The 18,157-nt window shown below is 40.9% G+C and overlaps 1 protein-coding gene across 4 annotated transcripts in view; it reads left to right on the top strand.

Annotated features, from left to right (window-relative positions):
• Nucleotides 1-18,157, top strand: part of CFAP100 (cilia and flagella associated protein 100) — a 41,162-nt gene that overhangs the window by 13,208 nt on the left and 9,797 nt on the right. For 3 of the 4 annotated variants that reach the window (XM_031955903.1, XM_031955884.1, XM_031955892.1), the window contains exons 6-12: nt 1,326-1,393; nt 3,944-4,107; nt 6,156-6,236; nt 9,391-9,569; nt 10,021-10,186; nt 13,983-14,034; nt 15,299-15,447. In XM_031955903.1, the coding sequence (XP_031811763.1) occupies nt 1,326-1,393; nt 3,944-4,107; nt 6,156-6,236; nt 9,391-9,569; nt 10,021-10,186; nt 13,983-14,034; nt 15,299-15,447 (859 nt within the window). The remainder of the gene's footprint in view (nt 1-1,325; nt 1,394-3,943; nt 4,108-6,155; nt 6,237-9,390; nt 9,570-10,020; nt 10,187-13,982; nt 14,035-15,298; nt 15,448-18,157) is intronic. The other variant, XM_031955912.1, reaches the window with a different exon arrangement.

The raw sequence follows: 18,157 nt of genomic DNA, 5'->3' as shown, positions 1-18,157 counted from the left end.
ATAACTATATGCTATGAAATTACAATGACCAACATTGGCCCTAGAGGCAAAAGAATGCTCATCTCCCTCCTTTCAGAAGTGACTACCAGTGTGGAATATTACTTATAACACTAAACTCATTAAATATGTTGGTTAGAGTAGCTCAATTGTTTTTTTCTTCTCAATTATTTGTTATAATGAATGACTCTCTGAGAAGGGAAGAGAGATATATCAGAAAAGGCAAGATTATGTAAAAGTCAAAGAGTAGATAGAGATTATAGTACATAATATAACCAATGGCTACATTATTATACTCAACCTTTACTATTAATAAAAGATTTGAAAATACCTAGAGGATGGTCATTACACTGGATGAGAGATCATCAGTCCCACTCTACACCTGTACTTGGGAACGCCTCCAAAGATAAGAGATTACATTCACACACACACACACACACACACACACACACACACACAGAAGTAAAAATAAGACTCACATTTTACTAGATTTTTAAAGTTTAAAAATATAAAATAGCATTTACATAATGTTTTTTATATTCTCAGCACCATATTGAGCAATTTACAAATATTTTCTCATTTGATCCTCATAACAATAAGAAGATAAGATATCTTTACAACAGTGCATGTAAATAAGTGCTATTGTCATCCTCATTTTAGTTTGAGAAAACTGAGGTAAGTTTATGATTTGCCTTGGGTAACTGGTAGGTAACTGGTCCGAAGTCACATTTAATTAAAGTCAAGTCTTCCCAAATCCAGGTGAACCACTCTCTGCACTATAGCACCACTTAGCTGCTTCTATTTTATAAAATATTTTTACAATAAACCTGGAAGGTAGATATTTTAAAGATTATTGCCCCCATTTTCCAGATGGGGAAAATGAAGTTCGGAAAGATAAAATATTCTTGTCTTTGGTTCCATAGCTAGTGTTAAAATCAGAATTAAACCCAGATTTCTTGATTTCAAGTTTAATACTCCCTCCCACTTTTTTTTTTTCCTGCTGTACTTTTCAATGCCAAAAAAAGGACAGCACCAGAATGGGGGTGTCTTTGAACATAATGTTAAGGAGTTTGAATGTTACTTCACCAGTACTAGGGAGCTACTGAAGATCTCTGAGTAAAGAGTCACAGCCAAATGTATGCATGAGAAAAGCTCATCTCGCTGGGGTATGAAAAATGGACTAGAGGTTCAAGAAAGTAGGAACCAAAAGATCTGTAATGAGGTTTGGGGGATAATCTCAGGAGGGCCTATGAATGTGAAGGTTGCTGGACCAGATGACCTCTTAAGTCCTTTGGGGTTCTAAACCTAAGATCCTTCTGTCATTGCAGATAAAAGAATTGAGAGAGAGAGCTTGGCCACTTACATCGAAAAGAATCGAAAAATGTTTCTGATCCAGGTACCTGCCCTATGGACAGAGTTCTCAGAATGGACAGTCCAGCCATTTTCCATTTTCCAATCTGGCCTTGCTAAATATTCTACTGTAAAAGTGTCCCAAATGCTCTCAAAGGGACTGGTGGAATGGGTCAAAGCAGTCTGGGCCCCAGGAATATTATCAAAGCTTAGGGCTGGCTTGCTTTATCCTCGCCTCCAGAATATTGAGACTCACTTGCCTCCATGTACTGGAATCTGAGGTGGGAGGTATCTAGCATAGTGAAGGGGGCTGTCTGGATGGGACAGGAGAGTCCTAGGGAATGACTTTTTCCTTGAATAGAACAAATTTGTTATTGAGTTTTGGTGGTTTGGTAGTATCTTCAATGGGTAACAGGGCTTATGGGGAAGGACGATTCAAATGCAAAGAGGACAAATGAGGGAAATGGGAAGGGAAGGGAGTGAACTTGACCTGGCTCCTTCAAAGTCTTTTGACAGCTTTAATTCTTACCCTCAATTTAGGCAAAACTCGTTCTTTCCTCTTTTCCTCATTTTATTTTCTTGAACTTCATCTTCTTTCCTTGTCTCCTCCCTCCTTTTCCCATTTCTCCTTGCTTTCTCCTTCCCTCTCTCCTTATTTAGTTGTGTCAGGATCCCAAAACTCGTTCTTTCCTCTTTTCCTCATTTTGTTTTCCTGAACTTCATCTCTTCCCCTTCTTTCTTTGCCTCCTCCCTCCTTTTCCCTCTTCTCCTCTTCCTTGCTTTCTCCTTCACTCTCCCCTTTAGTTGTGTTGGGATCCCAAATCCTCCAAAATGCCTGTGCTCTAGGTCCCTGAATACATTGTAGAGAAACAGCTCCCTCTGGTACCTCCTGACAGTTAGAGCTTCTCAATCCTTTGGTGTTCTAGAGTCTTGGGACTTAGGTCACTCAGGGCCACAGACCAACACTCAAACCTCCCAGGAAGCACCAAGAGCTGAGGGATTAGCAGAGCCCAACGGTCAAGAGTTTGAGCTATCTTTTCTTGTGTGTGATCTGAACGATTCCCACTTTGACTCCTACAAGTATTAAGCCAAGTATCGATCCCCTCTATATTGCCGTGAGTTGCCAGGATGAAGAACAGAGAGGAACATTATCCTTTGCATAATGCTGACACTCCACTCTGAGTCCTGCCACCTCTGACACAGACACGCCTCAGAGAACCGGGAAGGGTTCTGAAGGCATGACAAGGCAAGTTCATTTAATCTCTCTCAGACTCAGTTACATCTGTAAAATGGGAATAATAGTAGCACCTACCTCCCATGTTGTTATGAGGTATCAAAACATAAAATAAGGTACTCTATGTAAAAATGCTTTGCAAACCATAACGTGAGACATAAATGCCAGCTATTAGCTGGCATATTAGTTCTCCCTTTCTCTAGAACAAGGGGGTGCACAAATGCCATCTTACAGACTGACCTCAAAGCACCCACAGGGAATCCTTTCTTTCCCCTGCTTTTATTTTCTAGCTTCTGGCAGGCCTTGAGTGTGAGAGAGCTGGGAGAGTCACAGGAATGGGATTTCAGAGATCTTCTAGAGGCCTCAGGGCTAGTCAATCAGTCAATAAGCATCTGTCAGGCACTGTTAGACATCAAGAATACAAACTCATAAATCCACGTGTTTGCCCTCAAGGAACTTACTTTCCCCAGAAAAGAATATATAAGATCAATACAGGGTAATGGGGGTGGAGCAGACAGAGGCCCTAGAAGCTGGAAGAATCAGTAAATGGGCTCCTGTAGAAAGTGAGGCTATAGTGGAGCTCTGAAGACAAGTGGAGGATTCCAAGAAATGAGAATAAGGAGAGAGTGCATTCCAGGCAGAGGTGTCAGCCTTTGCAATAGCATAGAAATGGCAAGGAGAATTTGGTGGGTGAAGAAAGGCATGTTTCTCATTGACCCTTCCCTTCTTCCTTCCTTCCCTCCTTCTCTCATTCCTTCCTTCCTTTGTTCTTTCCTTCCTTCTTCCCTTTCTCTTTTTTCTTCCTATCTTCCTTCTTTTCTTCCTCCCCTTCTCCTTTTCCCCTTCTTTTCCTTCCTTCCTTCCTTCCATCTTTCTTTCCTCCCTTCCATATTTTCTTTCTTCTTTCCTCTTTCTTTTCCTCCCTCCTTTCCTTCCTTCCTCCCTTCCTCCTCCTTTCCCTCCCTTATTCTTTCCTTTTTTTTTTCTTCTTTCCTCCTTCTTAGCTCCCTTCCTTCTCCCTTCCCACCTCCCTCCTTTCCTTCCTTCGTCCTTTCCTACTTTCTTTTTCCCTCCCTCCTTCCCTTCCTTTCTTTACTTCTTTCTTCCTTCCTCCCTTCCTTCATCCTTCCTTTCTTCTCCCTCCCCACTTTCTTCCTCCCTCCCTTCCTTCTTTCCTAAACTCAATTTCCCCCCATCTCCTTTTCTTTCTACTTTTATACCCTCTCACTCATCTTCCATCACACTGCCTTTCCCATAGTATCTAGGGTGGACCATGGGTATGTTGCTGAGGTCAAGTCTGGGGAGAAGGGATGGAGATCCCTTCGAACTCTTTCCCCAAGGTGTGGGTTCTTTGGCCCTCAGTATGCCCTGGAAATGAAGAAAGAGGAGATCCTGAGACTGGAAATGTTGGCCACCAAGGAAGAGATGAAGCTGAAGAAGGCAGAAAAATTCCTAGAGAAAGACGCGACTCTGTTTGATGAGTTCCTGAAGGAGAACGATAAGAACTCCGTGCAGGCCATGAGAACGTAAACCAAGGGGGGAAGGTGCAGCCATGGGGGCAAGGCCCATAAGGACAGTGGAGGGGAGGGGGGCAAGATGTCAACCTTCTCTTTAGACCTAGTGTTAATGCCCAGTAACTGAGGATCAGAACTACACTCTGGCCTAGAGGCCCAGTTCTCCATCTCTCACTGTGGAGAGGGGAACATGGGGAGAATCTGGCCTTCCATTTCACCCTAATGGTAACAGTCCAAGAAAAATATTATATTCACAGGGCAGATTTGCTATGCACCTCTACAGTGGTATCCTTAAACCCAGATATAATGCCCCAATGAAATGGGGCCAGATTTTTGGGTCTTGGATCTTTCCATAAGCACCTAACTGAGCCTTAAACTGGGGTCTGTATCTAAATCTAACTCTAATTTAGCCCTAAACTCAAATACTAGCAAGTACCGTATTAAAAACTGTCTACGATCCTAAAGCCACAATTCCCTCTGTTCCCATTGCTAACAATCCTAATCCCATCTTTAAACCTTAATACTAACTTGAGTTTTAGTCTCATGCTGCACAACAAATATATGCTAAGGGTCATTATTTATCATGAGTACTCATAGCCATTATCCTAAAGGAAGTTTCCTCAGAACCTAGTCACATGGATTGGAGCTCTGACTTATAAGGCAAAGGAAACTTGAAAGGTCATTTAGTCCATCCTCCTACCCTCAAGCACTAAGTCTTCAAACTGGCTCTAGAAAGAACAGCCTCTCTTTGGTCCTTTTATATCAAACCCTACTCAGCCAAATGTGAAGAGACAACATTAACTAAAGATAATTCTCCATTCCCTGCCTCTGATGTATCATGTCTGATCTTAGGCTACCATTTTACAGAGGTTAAGCCTATGTTCTTTTCATTCTCCAAACTATGGTCTCATCCTATTCCCACCAAGGTTTGATCTGTTCAGAATTTGTTTCTTGCCTGTGTTCTCTTAAGGAACATCATGGTCCTTTTAGACCTACTATGGACCGCCTAGCTAAAATTCCTGCCCTTCCTATCAACAGGCAGATTTTTCTAGTATTTGGTGGATCAGTCAACCTTGGGTTGATCATAAGTTTAGAATATTTTCCATATCCAGCTTTGTGTCATATCCTATTATGGGATTTAGGACCTGGCTAATGGAGGATCTGGATAGCTGATATGGGTTCAAGACCTTGCCTTTTCTTGTCATTTCTAGTTCTAGTCTTGCCTTTTCCAGGAACCTTTCCTTAAGAGTCCTAATTGGGTTGGGTAAGAGTCCTAATTGAAGCTAGATCCCAGAGATCTTTAAAAACCAGGAAGAAAACTTTTGGTTTAGTGTGGCAGCCAATTTCCACTGTTTTTACATTTTGATGGTATAAATGGAGAACACAGACTGAGCATCAATTATCTCTTCAATCATACCATGTGACCAGTCCATCTCCTTTTCTGAACATGTTTCCTCCCCGATATCCATACGCGTAAGATGACTTCAAATACCTTATCACTGGAAATAATGTCATTCCCTTGCATCCATCATGCATTTTTCCATTGAAAATTGGTTATTTAAAACTTTTAATTCCTCTGATCTCACATCCTTTAAAGGTGTATATTTGAGTACTCTCGAAATGTAAACAGACCTAGAGAAAGGAAGACTAATGCTTCACGGATAGATCTTGTTTATAGCATCCATGGAAGAAGATGGATGAGAAAGTGATAAAGGGAATATTCACATAGGATCCATTGATAAAGCATGGAAAGGGTAGCAGGGGTCATGGGTTCATATAACTAAAGCTAGAAGGGACCTTAGATGCTTTATTTAACAGATAAGGAAACTGAGGGAGGACCAGAGAATGTATGTGACTTCCAATCACAGGATCATTATTCATGGAATGATGTGTCATGTAGTCCAACTCACTCATTTTACTGATGCCCAAAGAGAATGAGGGGCCTGCCCAGGTCTGGTGATTAACTTATGTCTTTCTTCTAGCTCGTGAACTGAGCTGTTGCTCAAACTGACTAGCTGGAGGTCTGACTACATCTCTAACAAGTCTTCCTTCTGTTGTAGGGCGGAAAGGGAAGCCAAAGCAAAGATAGAGAAGCTCGCTGAAATCCGAGAGATCACAGGACAAATCTTAATGATTAAAAGGTGACATTTACCCCGCCCCTCTCCAGGAAGAGTTGGAAAAGGCAAATATTTTAGGGGAAAAGCTTCTTTGTTAATCTTAGGAACATAGACTTAAGATGTAGAGTCGAAGTATATCATGGAGATCATCTTTGAGATACAGTGGAAAGAGACCTGGATTGAGAATTTTCCATTCATCCCGATATACTCTCTCTTTTCTATGTCATAATTATTGTCTACTCCATTCTGCTTTTTACCCTTTGCATTATTTAATGAAGGTCTTTCCAGATTTCTTTGTATTCCTCATACTTTTCATTCTTAATGACAGTACAGTATTCATTAGCACTAATGTACCCCATGTATGTGTAACTATGTATTTTTGAGCAAGTTACTTAAGCTCTCATTATCCTTTTCTTCCTTTATAAAATGAGGGAGTTGGTTTAGATGATCTCTACAATCCCTTAGACTTATGCTGCATTTTATAAAGGAGGAAAGGATGATCTCTACAGTACTTTTTAGCAATAGATTTATGCGCCATTTTTCAAAGGAAGAAAGTAAGACACTCTTCCCACTTCAAGCCAACTTTCTCCTGTTTTAGTGCCTTTAAGCAATCACAACTCAAGACATTTATCCCCATTTGACAGATGAAAAAATCGAGGCCTGTATGTTGGAATGATTTATCACAGTAACACATTGAGGTAGTAGGTGAAGCTAAGACTAGACCATCTATCAATGGATGAAAAGCTCTTTGCAAACCTCAAAGTATTTTATAAATGCTAGCTACAATTGTTACTGTTGTTATTAATCATCCTGGGACTTGTCAATTCAGTCAAAAAAGGACTTTTTCCCCCCCTCCCCAGGAGGTAATTAATTTACACGTGAGGAAACTGAAGCAAACACAGCGAAGTGACTTGTCTAAGGCCACACAAGTAGTGTCTGGGGCCAGATTCGAACTCAGGTTTTTGTGACTCCAAGGCTGGCACTAGATACGCTGTACCATCCAGCTGACCCTTCCCCTATCTCTTTAGAAGACATTTCCCAAAATATAATCCTGTTTAAATTAAGTAGAAAATAGTGATCCAGCTGACCCTGTAAGGAACCCTCAATTTCCATTTTAGGCAGATGGATGGTAAGGTAGATAGAGCACCGGACCTGGAGTCAGGAAGATCTGAGTTTGAATGTAGCCTCAGAAACTTACAAGCTGTGTGATCTGGGCAAGTCACTTAACTTTGTTTGCCTCAGTTTTCTCATCTGTAAAATGGGAATAATAGTGGCACCAACCTTCCCTGTTTGTTAAGACAATCCAAAGAGATGGTAATTATAAAACACTTAACAGTGCTTAGCATACATCAATATTGCCATTTTTATTATTATAACTAGTCCAGTATTCTTTCTACTACCTCTCTAATTTTCTTTTGAAGAAAGGGAATGGAAAAGTGGGGGGAAAGCATGGAATGAGAGGAAGGAAAAGAGAATTTGTGAGAAGTATATACTTAATTCACAGAACCCCACCCACAACATCAGGTCACTAACATTTCTGACATAGCCTTCTCACAGGTGACCATCCACGCATCTATCTGTTTATGCATATCTATCCATCTATCTGTCTGTCTGTCCATCTAAATATCTATTTATCTGTCTAGATATCTATCTACCTGTCTGTCTAGATATCTATCTTATGTTTATCTTTGTATGTCTAGATATGTGTCTGTCTATATCTATCTGCTTATTTATCTGTCTGTATGTCTATCTAAATGTCTGTCTGTCTGTCTAGATATCTGTTTATCTGTTTAGATATCTGTCTGTATGTTTATCTCTCTATATGTCTATCTAAATAGCTATCTGTCTATCTGTCTCTCTAGATATCTATCTACCTGTCTGTCTGTTTAGATCTTTATCTGTATTTATCTATCTATATCTGTCTAAATATCTGTCTCTATCTTTGTCTGTTCATATAGTTACTTATCTGACTATCTGTCTAGATATCTATCCTGTCTGTCTGTCTAGATATCTATCTGTCTCTGTCTGTCTGTCTATATGATATGACATAAGCATATCTAGAAAGACTATCTTATTTTCAAATGTCCTTTTAACATTTCAATGCCTGAAAACTCACCATTAGAATTATAGAATTAAAATGATTTGGGATCCCATCATAAAATAGAATATTGAATAGTTCAATCAATTAATCAAATTTCTGTTAAATAGCCTACTGTGTACTAAGCTCTGTAATAAGCACAGAGATGCAAGACAAAGATGAAACATTCCCTACTTTCAAAGAGCTTATACTCTATTTACCTTGTCTTACTGGAACATGGGTCTTGGAGTTAAAACATTTGTGTTTTGATCCCAGATATATGACTTTTGAACCATGGGGCCTTGTCCCTCAAATTGCTGTGAAAATGAGGCTATTATTACTTGGGTTATCTAATTCACTGGATTGTTCTAAGGAAAATGTAACATTAACGTAACATGGAAATATGTATTGACAATCTTCTCAAGAGTTTTCGCACAGTCCCCTTTAAATATATAGTTGTCCCTGGGAGGATCCCATTGGGATAAGAAAGAGAGAGAAAAAGGAGATTCCAGAGAGGGCAAAACTCTCCATGTCTACAAACCAGACCTGGATGAGGGTCCCACAGTTTGAGTGTCCCTGAAAGTGGGCAGGAGGGTTGAGTGTCAACTTTAATAGTCATTGAAAGAAAAAAGCTAAGCTGGCCCAGAACTTATGAGACTCACCTAGGATCACCAGTTCATTGAACAAGAATATAAAGTCCTTTAGTTATGGTCTCTTCCAACTCCACCATTTTATAAATGAAAAGGCTGAATAGATATTCAGAGCAATTTGCCAGAGGTCACACAAATAAAAAGCAGAAAAAATAGGATTCGAACTCAGATTCTATGATTCTGGAAATTGGCATTTTTTTCCATTACAGTAACTTCTGGCTCTGCCCGATTATATTATTGTTTGACCTTGGGGGAGAGTCTTCTCCACTCCTTGGTCAATTGAGGGGATCTGGGCTAGTTGGTCTCTGAGATCTTTAACACTGATATTCTGGAAGGACTGGAAATAGGAATATGAGGAATACAAGGGTTCTATTCTGATGGGCTGGGGAACCTGTTGTCATGTACCATTGACTTAACCTTTACAATATCTCTACCTTGATTTCCAACCCAGTGAAATCTCCAAGTTTGAAGACAACGTCCAGATTTACAAACTCTATAAGGAGTTCCTCTATAAGCTGTCCCCCAGGGAGTGGCTGATGACCCATGCCAAGAAGTTTTTGGCCCATGCTGCTGCCGCGATGATCTCAAGCCCACACAAAGATAGTATTCCATTTTTGTCCTTGGATAGAGGTAACAGGAAGAAGGAATGAGAGACGAAGGGGTCCATCCTTATGACTTGCAAACACATTCTCTAAGCAAAGATGAGGACAGCCAAAAGCTCAGCAATCCAAGACAGACACATTGGAGCATCCATCCACACATAAGCAGTCTCATATTCAGATCTGTGGACTGGGGGGTTGGAAGGAACCTAAGAGAGCATCTGGTCTAATCCCCTTAGGAGGCCTGGGGTCACACAGTTTGTTAGTGGGAGACATGTCACCTTACTCCCATAATGCTTTCTGCAATACCAGTCTGCCTGATATTGAGAAGGCTCTGGAACAGGCAGGAAATTCTAAATACTGCCTCTTGTAGAATTTGAGCAGCCACAGGTCAGAGCTAGGAAGTGACTTAAGGGGCCTTCAGAGAAAGGGTCTAAAATTGAGGATAGAAATCTCCACAGGGATGTCTCAATTCCTTCCAGATTGGGCCAAGAACATCCGAAAACACAGCTCAACCATCTCCACCTCAAACTTCCCCCCATCCTCCCTGAGTGAGATGGTGATTAACAAGGAGGACAAATCCTCCTCAGCACCATCATCATCCCAGGATTTACAGCCTCTGTTCAAAATCAACCCCATGAAGAAAGGGTAAGTCAACCATGGATAGAGAGGATGGAGTGGGAGAGGGGTGGAAGGGAGAACCAGGTCGGTGTGACTTGGAAGAGATTGAGGAAAAAATGGTACAAGAGACTAGGTGGGACTGACCTGCACACCTTCTCTGTTTGCAGGAGGAAAGGGTCAGCTCTGTGCTTTTCAAAATAACACAAAACCATGGAGCTTTAGATCTGGGGATAGTCTTAGATCCTGACTAGAATGGAAAACATTTTGGTCAAAAAGCACCTCAGAACATTTAAAAATGGGAAGGGATGGAAAGAGACCTTAGGACCAAGATGTCTGAGCTGGAAAAGGGGTCCTTAGAGCAGAGAATATCAGAGCTGAAAAGGAACTTAGAACACAGAATGTCACAGCTGGAAGGGATCTTAGAACATAAAGTGTCAGAGAGGGAGGTAGCCTTAGAATATAGTGTCAGAACTGGAAGGGGTCTTAGAACATAGAATGTCAGAATTGGAAGGACCCTTAAAAAACAGAAGGTCAGAGCAGGAAAAACCCTTAGGACACAGAAGATAGAGGTGGACAGATCCTTAGAACCCCATGTCAGAGTTAGTAGGGGTGGTGGATGCTTGCATCTTGTAAAGGTAGAAAGAAATACAGCCAGAGAGATTGTGAGCAGAGGACAGGGTAGTGTCCTGTGACATCAGAGAAACCCTCGCTGTGCTCATGACTGTGCCAGTTTTCCTGCTAGCATGCAAAGAGGGAAAGAGTTGGCAGTGCTTGGACCCAGAAAGCCATCATCCACCATTCATGGAATCAGAATGTTAGAAAAGGAAAAGGAAGTTGGAGAAACCAAAGAATAGTTAGCATTTATAAAGTACTTCAAGGCTGGAAGGGTGCTTTACAAATATTATCTCATTGATCCTCACAACCACACTGGGAGGTAAAATCTGGTATTATCCTCAATTTACAACCAGGCAACTGAAACAGAGAGAAGTCAAGGAATTTGTCTGGGGTCACACAGTTAGGAAGTGTCATGAAACGTCAGACCTGGAAATGGCCTTTGAAATTATCTAATCCAATCCCATCATTTTATAGATCATAAATTTATAGATTGAAAGGTTATAAGTGACTCTATCCAAGGATGTCCATGGGGGAACTAGGATTAGAACTCTGGTCTCCTGACTCCTAGTATAGTATTCTTCCACTACATCATGCTACATAGGGAATTAAAAAAAAATTTTTAATTTAAAAAATGACCCCAGATAAGGGGTCATTTGGGGGAAATTGACAATATATGGGGCAGATCCCAGTCCTCTGAGAAGAATGATGTGGATGGCAGCTATAGTTTTCTTGATGCCCCTGAAGAGACAGAATCCTTTCTATTACTATGATCAATGAAAAACAGAAAACAAGAGAATTCAGGGAGAAGTGCCAGGCATATAACAGCTTTCCCTAGCAAGTCCAACCCACACTGATTTCTCTGGGGAGTTTCTAAATCAGCACACAAAGAGTGTTCATCAACAGATTACCTGAGCACCCTGAATCCACTGCCGATATATTCCCACTTGCCTCTAGACTACAGAAATAAATTAGAAATAAATTTAAAAGGAGAACGATTTTTGAAGTTTTGAAAGAGGGTGGAGGAGTTAAGTCTTTAAAATCAATTTAGGTTAAATACTACTTGCATGCTTTTCAGTCTCCTTACAATTATATAAAATGTATAGATACAATTATAGAATATGAAAGTTAGAAGGGATTTTCAAAATCATCAATCCATACCTGAGAAAGAAGGACTCTATAGCATTCTGAATACTGTAATGAAATTCTAAACTTCTTAGCTCAATTAATCAAACTTTAATGAAGCATGTAGTATGTGCACATGCAATGAAGTCACCATCCATGGGAATAATGAATGCTACTTTAAAAGTGGTTGATTGCATTTGAATCCTACTTTTCAAAATTACAATTATGTAAAATATTGCAAATAGTGGCAAATAGTTTGGTCAAAAAGCACTTCACTACATAGAACATTAAAGGCATGGACCTTAGGACAAAGATGTCTGAGCAGGAAGAGGTCCTTAGATCAGAGAGTATCAGAGCTGAAAAGGAACTTAGGACACGAATGTCACAGCTGGAAGGGAACCTTAGAACACAAAGTGTCAAAGCTGGAGATAGCCTTAGAATATAGTGTCAGAACTACTGGCACAAATATAAATATAGCAACCATGTTAGTAATTAGATCCTAGCTGTGGAGTCATCATGGCAGAATGAAGAATTGACCTGCAAAACACGGTTTAGTCCTGCTCATACTGCTTGTGATGAGGAGTAAGTCATATAATTCCTCAGAGTTCTAAGAAATACTCAAAGAGTGCAAGTGAAAGCAAAGTTCAGACTCTAGACAAGCATTTATGAAGTACTTCCTAGGTTCCAATGCAATGCCTTCAAGAAGCATCCATCTAATACAAGAAGCAGCATATAAATAACTAGATCCAGAGTAGGTAAAGTTCGAGAAGTCATTAGTAGTTGCAGGGACTGGAGGAAAGGGAAAATTGAGGAAAGGCTTCCTGCAGAAGACAGTATTTCAACTGAGTCTTGAAGGAAGCTATAGAACCTATAAGATGAGGGACAACATCTCAGGTATGGGAGAGACCTAATGCAAAAGCTGGGGAATGGAGTGAAGGACTTTAAGAGCTGCAAATGGACCAGGGTGACTGGATTATAGGCCTTGGAGGGGCTGAAAAGGGAGCAAAAAGTCAGGTTAGAAAGAACTGTAGGTTTATGGGGAGAGATTAGTGGATTACTTAGGAGTCCCTGTATCAATAAAATCACACGCCCTGTCACCGTTCCTAGCTACTGGGGATAAAGAGATTTAAAAAAATACAGTCTGTTCTCAAAAAGCTTCCAGTCTAATTAAAAGGTACAACATGAATGCAAATAAATATAATGTAAGATATTATAAAGGTCTAAATAAAGTACTCTAGAATAATCTAAAACAAAGAATTATTTTAGTAAGGCCAGAAGAGGAGGATTGAATGTAAGGCAGAAGAGAAGGTGGGAACTGAGCTAAACCTTGAAAGGAAAATTATGGATTCTGAGAAATAATTAGGAGGAGAGAATGCATTCTAAGCCAGGAGGAGGGGGTGTTGTAGAAATTTACAGGGGCTAGAAATGACATGTCAAGCTCAAGGAATAACTAGAAATATAGGCTGGCTGAAATACAGAATAGATGGAGTAATATGAAATAAATCTAGAAAGGTGGATTGGAACCTCAAGAGCAGGGGGGAAGAATATATGGTTTTATCCTAGAGGCAATAGAGAAATCACTTGAGATTTGTGAGGAAGGAACTGCCAGGGAGTTAGAAAGATTTAATTGGCAATGTGGGTAAGTGCCAGGAGAGGCTGGAGGCCGGCCAGTCAATGAGGAAGCCATTACAGTAGTCTTGACCAGAGGTCATGATGTAAATCTGAGGTTGGGGTAGTTTGAGTGAAAAGAAAAGAATATATGCAATAAATGTGTTGGAGTCCCTGAGATGACTGGGAATTATATGAAGCACAGGGAAGAGAGTAAAGTCACGAATCATGATGACTCCAAGGTTTGGAGCCTGAGGCACAGAAATCATGGGGTGCCCTCAATAAAGGTAGATGGGCTGGGAGGAGGGACCAGCTTGGGACAGAAGAGGATAAATTTCACGTTGGATATTGAGTTTGAGTAACTCAGATTAAGAGAGAAGTCTGGGAAAGATCCTTTGAGGACAACATCTACTCCTATGTGAATGTGAGACCCAGCGATCCCTTTGCTAAGCCACTGACCGGAGTGATTCCTTGGCAGGTCCAATCTGCAGTCCTCTGCCAGAACGGATGAAGCTGAAAGTGATGATGAGGTCAGTGACCTACAGCTTCCTTCCGTAACTCACCTTGAAGCAGTGCTTTGAGTCAGAGGTCCTGAAACCATTCCAGAGGGGCACAGAACTACCAGTTAGCTCGATGAGTACAGTAGGAGGTTCATGAAGCCAGAGTCATGGCAAGGGTTTGAATCATACCCTGTGGGACACTTATCTTTTTTTCTAATCCACTAAAATCTGACCTCAGACATAAATCAGTCCCTCCCCTTTCTCTCTTTCCCATTTCAGTAAATGGGAAGAGTGCTGGATTTGGATTCAGAGGGTCTGTGTTCAAATCTTGACTGCCAGTTACTACATATGAAATCTTCGACAAATCACAACTTCTCTGAGTCTTAATTGGTTTTTTATTTGTGAATGAGGGGTCCCCTTCACTTCTAAATCCATGATCCTATAAGCCCCATCACCTCTTACTCTGATCAAAGACTGACCCTTAACTAGCCCCTCGATCCTCATCACACACATCTCTCCTCTTACTCTACCCATAGACCAAATCCAAACTCTAATAATAGCTATCTTTTATACCGCCTTTTATGGTTTACAAAGAACTTTAGCTTTTACCTCATTTTACCCTCACAACAATCCTGGGAGATGGGTGCTATTGTCATTCCCATTGTACAGATGAAGAAAATTACTTTGCCCAGGGCCACTCAGCTAGTAAGGGTCTGAGGTCACATTTGAACTTCCTAACTCCAAGCCCAGCATTCTATTCACTGTGCCACCCAGATATCTCAACTCTAGACCCAGATTGGGGAGGGAATCTGACGCCTATTCTTAATCACACAATGACCTTCAACCCGGGCAATGAATTAACCCTGGATGACTTCAGACAAACTTTCTCTCCTACCCCCTCCCTACCAAATGAGCACTAAAACCCTGGTCATGATGGCTAGGTCCCTCTGCCTAGCCAGGAGCCTCTACCAAATGGCACGGTCATGACCCAAAGGGGACCAAAGGTGGCTGAGGAGATTCCAAACCCCTCTCCTTCTCTCCTGCTGGGAAGGGGCTTTAAAAAACCCTCAAAGTGCCCAGAATGTGGGTCTGGAGCTTTTGGACTCGGAGGATGCCATGATCCCTGCTGTAAACCCCATGCCTCCTTCCTTTTGTTGCTCCTCTGCCTCCACTCCTGCCCCCAAGCCCCCCTACCCCCACCATAACAAGAAGGATACAACCACCACTCTGGGGGCTTAGCACCAGGAGGAGGCTCAGAGCCCAGATAAACTCTGGACTTTGTTTCCCCGAGAAGCTGGACCTGTACTTCACAGACCCCCAACAGCTGCTGGATATTTTCACTCAGCTGGAGGAACAGAACCTCTCTCTGATTCAGAACTCCCAGGAGATAGAGGAAACCCTGGATGAGATCGACATTTCCCTGAGAAGCACTCGGAACAAAATGTAGGTCAAGCGGTAATAACCTAACTGAGGAACTGAGGCAAATCGGCCTTCCCCAGAAGCATCCCCAAAGAGAGGATAAGGAGAAGGAGAAGAGAATCCTAAGGGTCGGCAGGGAAGGGACAGGGAGTCTGTATTTGTATGGGGATCGGGAGAAAGTTCATGAATATAATTTTTGAATGGTTAAAAGCAATCATGGAGAAAAGAGAATAGATTTGTTCTATGTGGTTTCCAAGACAAAACTAGGACACTTTAGGGGAGGAGAGGGAGAGGGGAGGAGAGGGAAGTAAATGCCATTCTATTAGGAAGGAGGAACTTTCTTGGTCTTCTAACTTACTTTCTTTGGGCAACAGTTTTCCTCCTCCTATAAAATTAAGGATGTTTTACTAGATCATCCCTATGGACACTTGTAGCTATAACATTTCCACAATCTTCCACATAGCAACTTTCCCCACAGCCATTTTGATATTTTGTGTTGGCATAAGAAATTAAGTAGCAACTTGAGGGGAATTTTGCAGAAGTTGCAAATGATACAGAAAAAGTTTAGAAACTCAATGTATAAAATGTGTAATATTGTATAATATCATCATATTTATCATGTAACATAATAATTCAGACTTCTTCAGGATGAAGAGGGGGTCAAAAAATTTTTGTGCAGATTTTCCAGATCCTGGGAGCTAACCCTAGCTACCATGATGTGGAAAGGGATAACTATATATTCTAAGGTTCCTTCCAGCTCTAACTTTCAGTGTTCTAAGTTTCCTCCCAGTACTAGCATCTAAACTCTAAAATGCCTTCGAAATCTGACATTCTATGTCCTATCTAGCTCCAACATCTGTTGGAAAGACATGTCCATTTCAACTCTTGATGTCCAGTTTCTTGGTTCTTGTCCTATCTGTCTGATTAGTCCTTCTCAATCTCCTTTGCCAGATCTACCTTCAGGTCATGATGGAAAACCCTGAGTGTTCCCTGAAACTTTATCTTGGACCCTTTTCTCTTTTCCCTCTAATACAATCTTGCTTAGTGATATCAATTCCCATAGGTTCAATGATCATCTCTTCATAGATTATTACAAGATCCCATGTATACACACATCTCTCTCCTAATCTCCAGATTCACATCACCAACTGCCTTTTGGACGTCTCAAAATGGGTGTCTTGGAAGTATCCCAAACCCAACAGATCCAAAACATAACTGGTTATCTTGCCTTCAGACCCTCCCTTCTTGCTGACTGTCAGTAGAGACATCTCTATCCCCACAGGTCTCTCTGTCTCAACTTTCTTCCCATTAGAATTTGTCTTCCACCCAGGTGTCAAAAGTGATTTTTCCTAAAATATAGATCTGCAACTGTTACTACTCCCCTCCTACACTTGTACCCCACCTCAATAAACTCTAGTAGCTCTTTTTTCCTAAGATCAAATATAAAATTCTTGTGTATGTAAAATTCTCTTCAGTCTATCATTGTTGTGTTCTTGTCTTCATCTTTTCTACACATTCCATAATCCAACTACACTGTCCTACTCAATGCTTTCACATATGATCATCTCCACATGGCTCCTTAACATTTTCCCCAATCCTTGGAATACTCTGTCTCTGCCTCTCTGTTTCTGTCTCTGTCTCTCTTTCTCTCTTCTTTCTCTCTCTTCTTCTCTCTCCTATCTCTCTCTTCTCTCTTAAAAGGATTCGGTTTATACAAATACACATTTCCTCATTAGATGGGAAAACAGAGACTCAAGCAAGCGAGGGGAATGATTGATGTGAACAAATGAGAGTTATAATTGATTGAACCAGCTTGGTCAAATGATCTGGGGTCTCTCATGTGCCTTTTGCCTCTGTTTCCTCCTTTATGCTATTCTATAGCATCCTTTGAGTAGAGTAAACTCCTGAGAAGTGGTCTCATATCTCCATTAGTAAGGCTAGGGAATCAAACAGAACAACAGTGGAGATTTGGCCAGTGGTAGATGAGAATAATCCTACTGAAAATTTAACTATTAGCTCTTGAGAAGCCAGTTTGAGTTGAATTCATACTCTTCCTTACAGACCCACTCATTTTCCTCACAGTCATTCATAGAATATAAAATGATGGTGCTAGTTCAAAAATCAGTTTGATATCATTCCTGCTTACCTATAATGAGCTGGTAAACCTTAACTCCATGATGAAGAAATACAGATGTACACTACTGAGAAGAATAGACATATTTCCTGTCTCTCTTCCCTCTTTTGGACTGATTATACTGATGCCAAAAACAGAAATTTTAACGTCTATGATGGCTTGATTAGTTATATTTCAGGTACTATGTATCTCATTTAGAAGTCCTTTTAGGCTCCTGGGGGCCTTAGGAGCACAGGCTGGAGGGTACATTAGAGGCCATCCAAATCCTCTCGTTTTATAATTTACTGAGAAAACAAAAGCCATTCTTCATAAGTTGCTGCTTTCTCCCTACTTTATATCTCAAAACAACTACTATGCTGTTCTTAATCTCTCCTCTGCTCCAGTCTTAAAGAAAGAGAAGGTCTTTAACCTTGCCAAGATCAACCCCCTCATACTCTTAATTCCATTTCCTCCTGTTTCTTTGGGGAACTTGATTTGCTTCCTCCTGCTCTTTCATTTTCAAATTCTTATTATCCATTGACTCCTGCCCTACAACCTGCAAACATATTCTGGTCTCCTCCCATCCTTCAAAAAGCCGGCTATCTCAAGTCACTTTCTTTT

Source organism: Sarcophilus harrisii, chromosome 1, assembly GCF_902635505.1.
Source record: "Sarcophilus harrisii chromosome 1, mSarHar1.11, whole genome shotgun sequence".
Classification (NCBI taxonomy): domain Eukaryota; kingdom Metazoa; phylum Chordata; class Mammalia; order Dasyuromorphia; family Dasyuridae; genus Sarcophilus; species Sarcophilus harrisii.
Note: the sequence above shows the minus strand (reverse complement) of the source record. Positions and strands in the feature narration are given on the sequence as shown.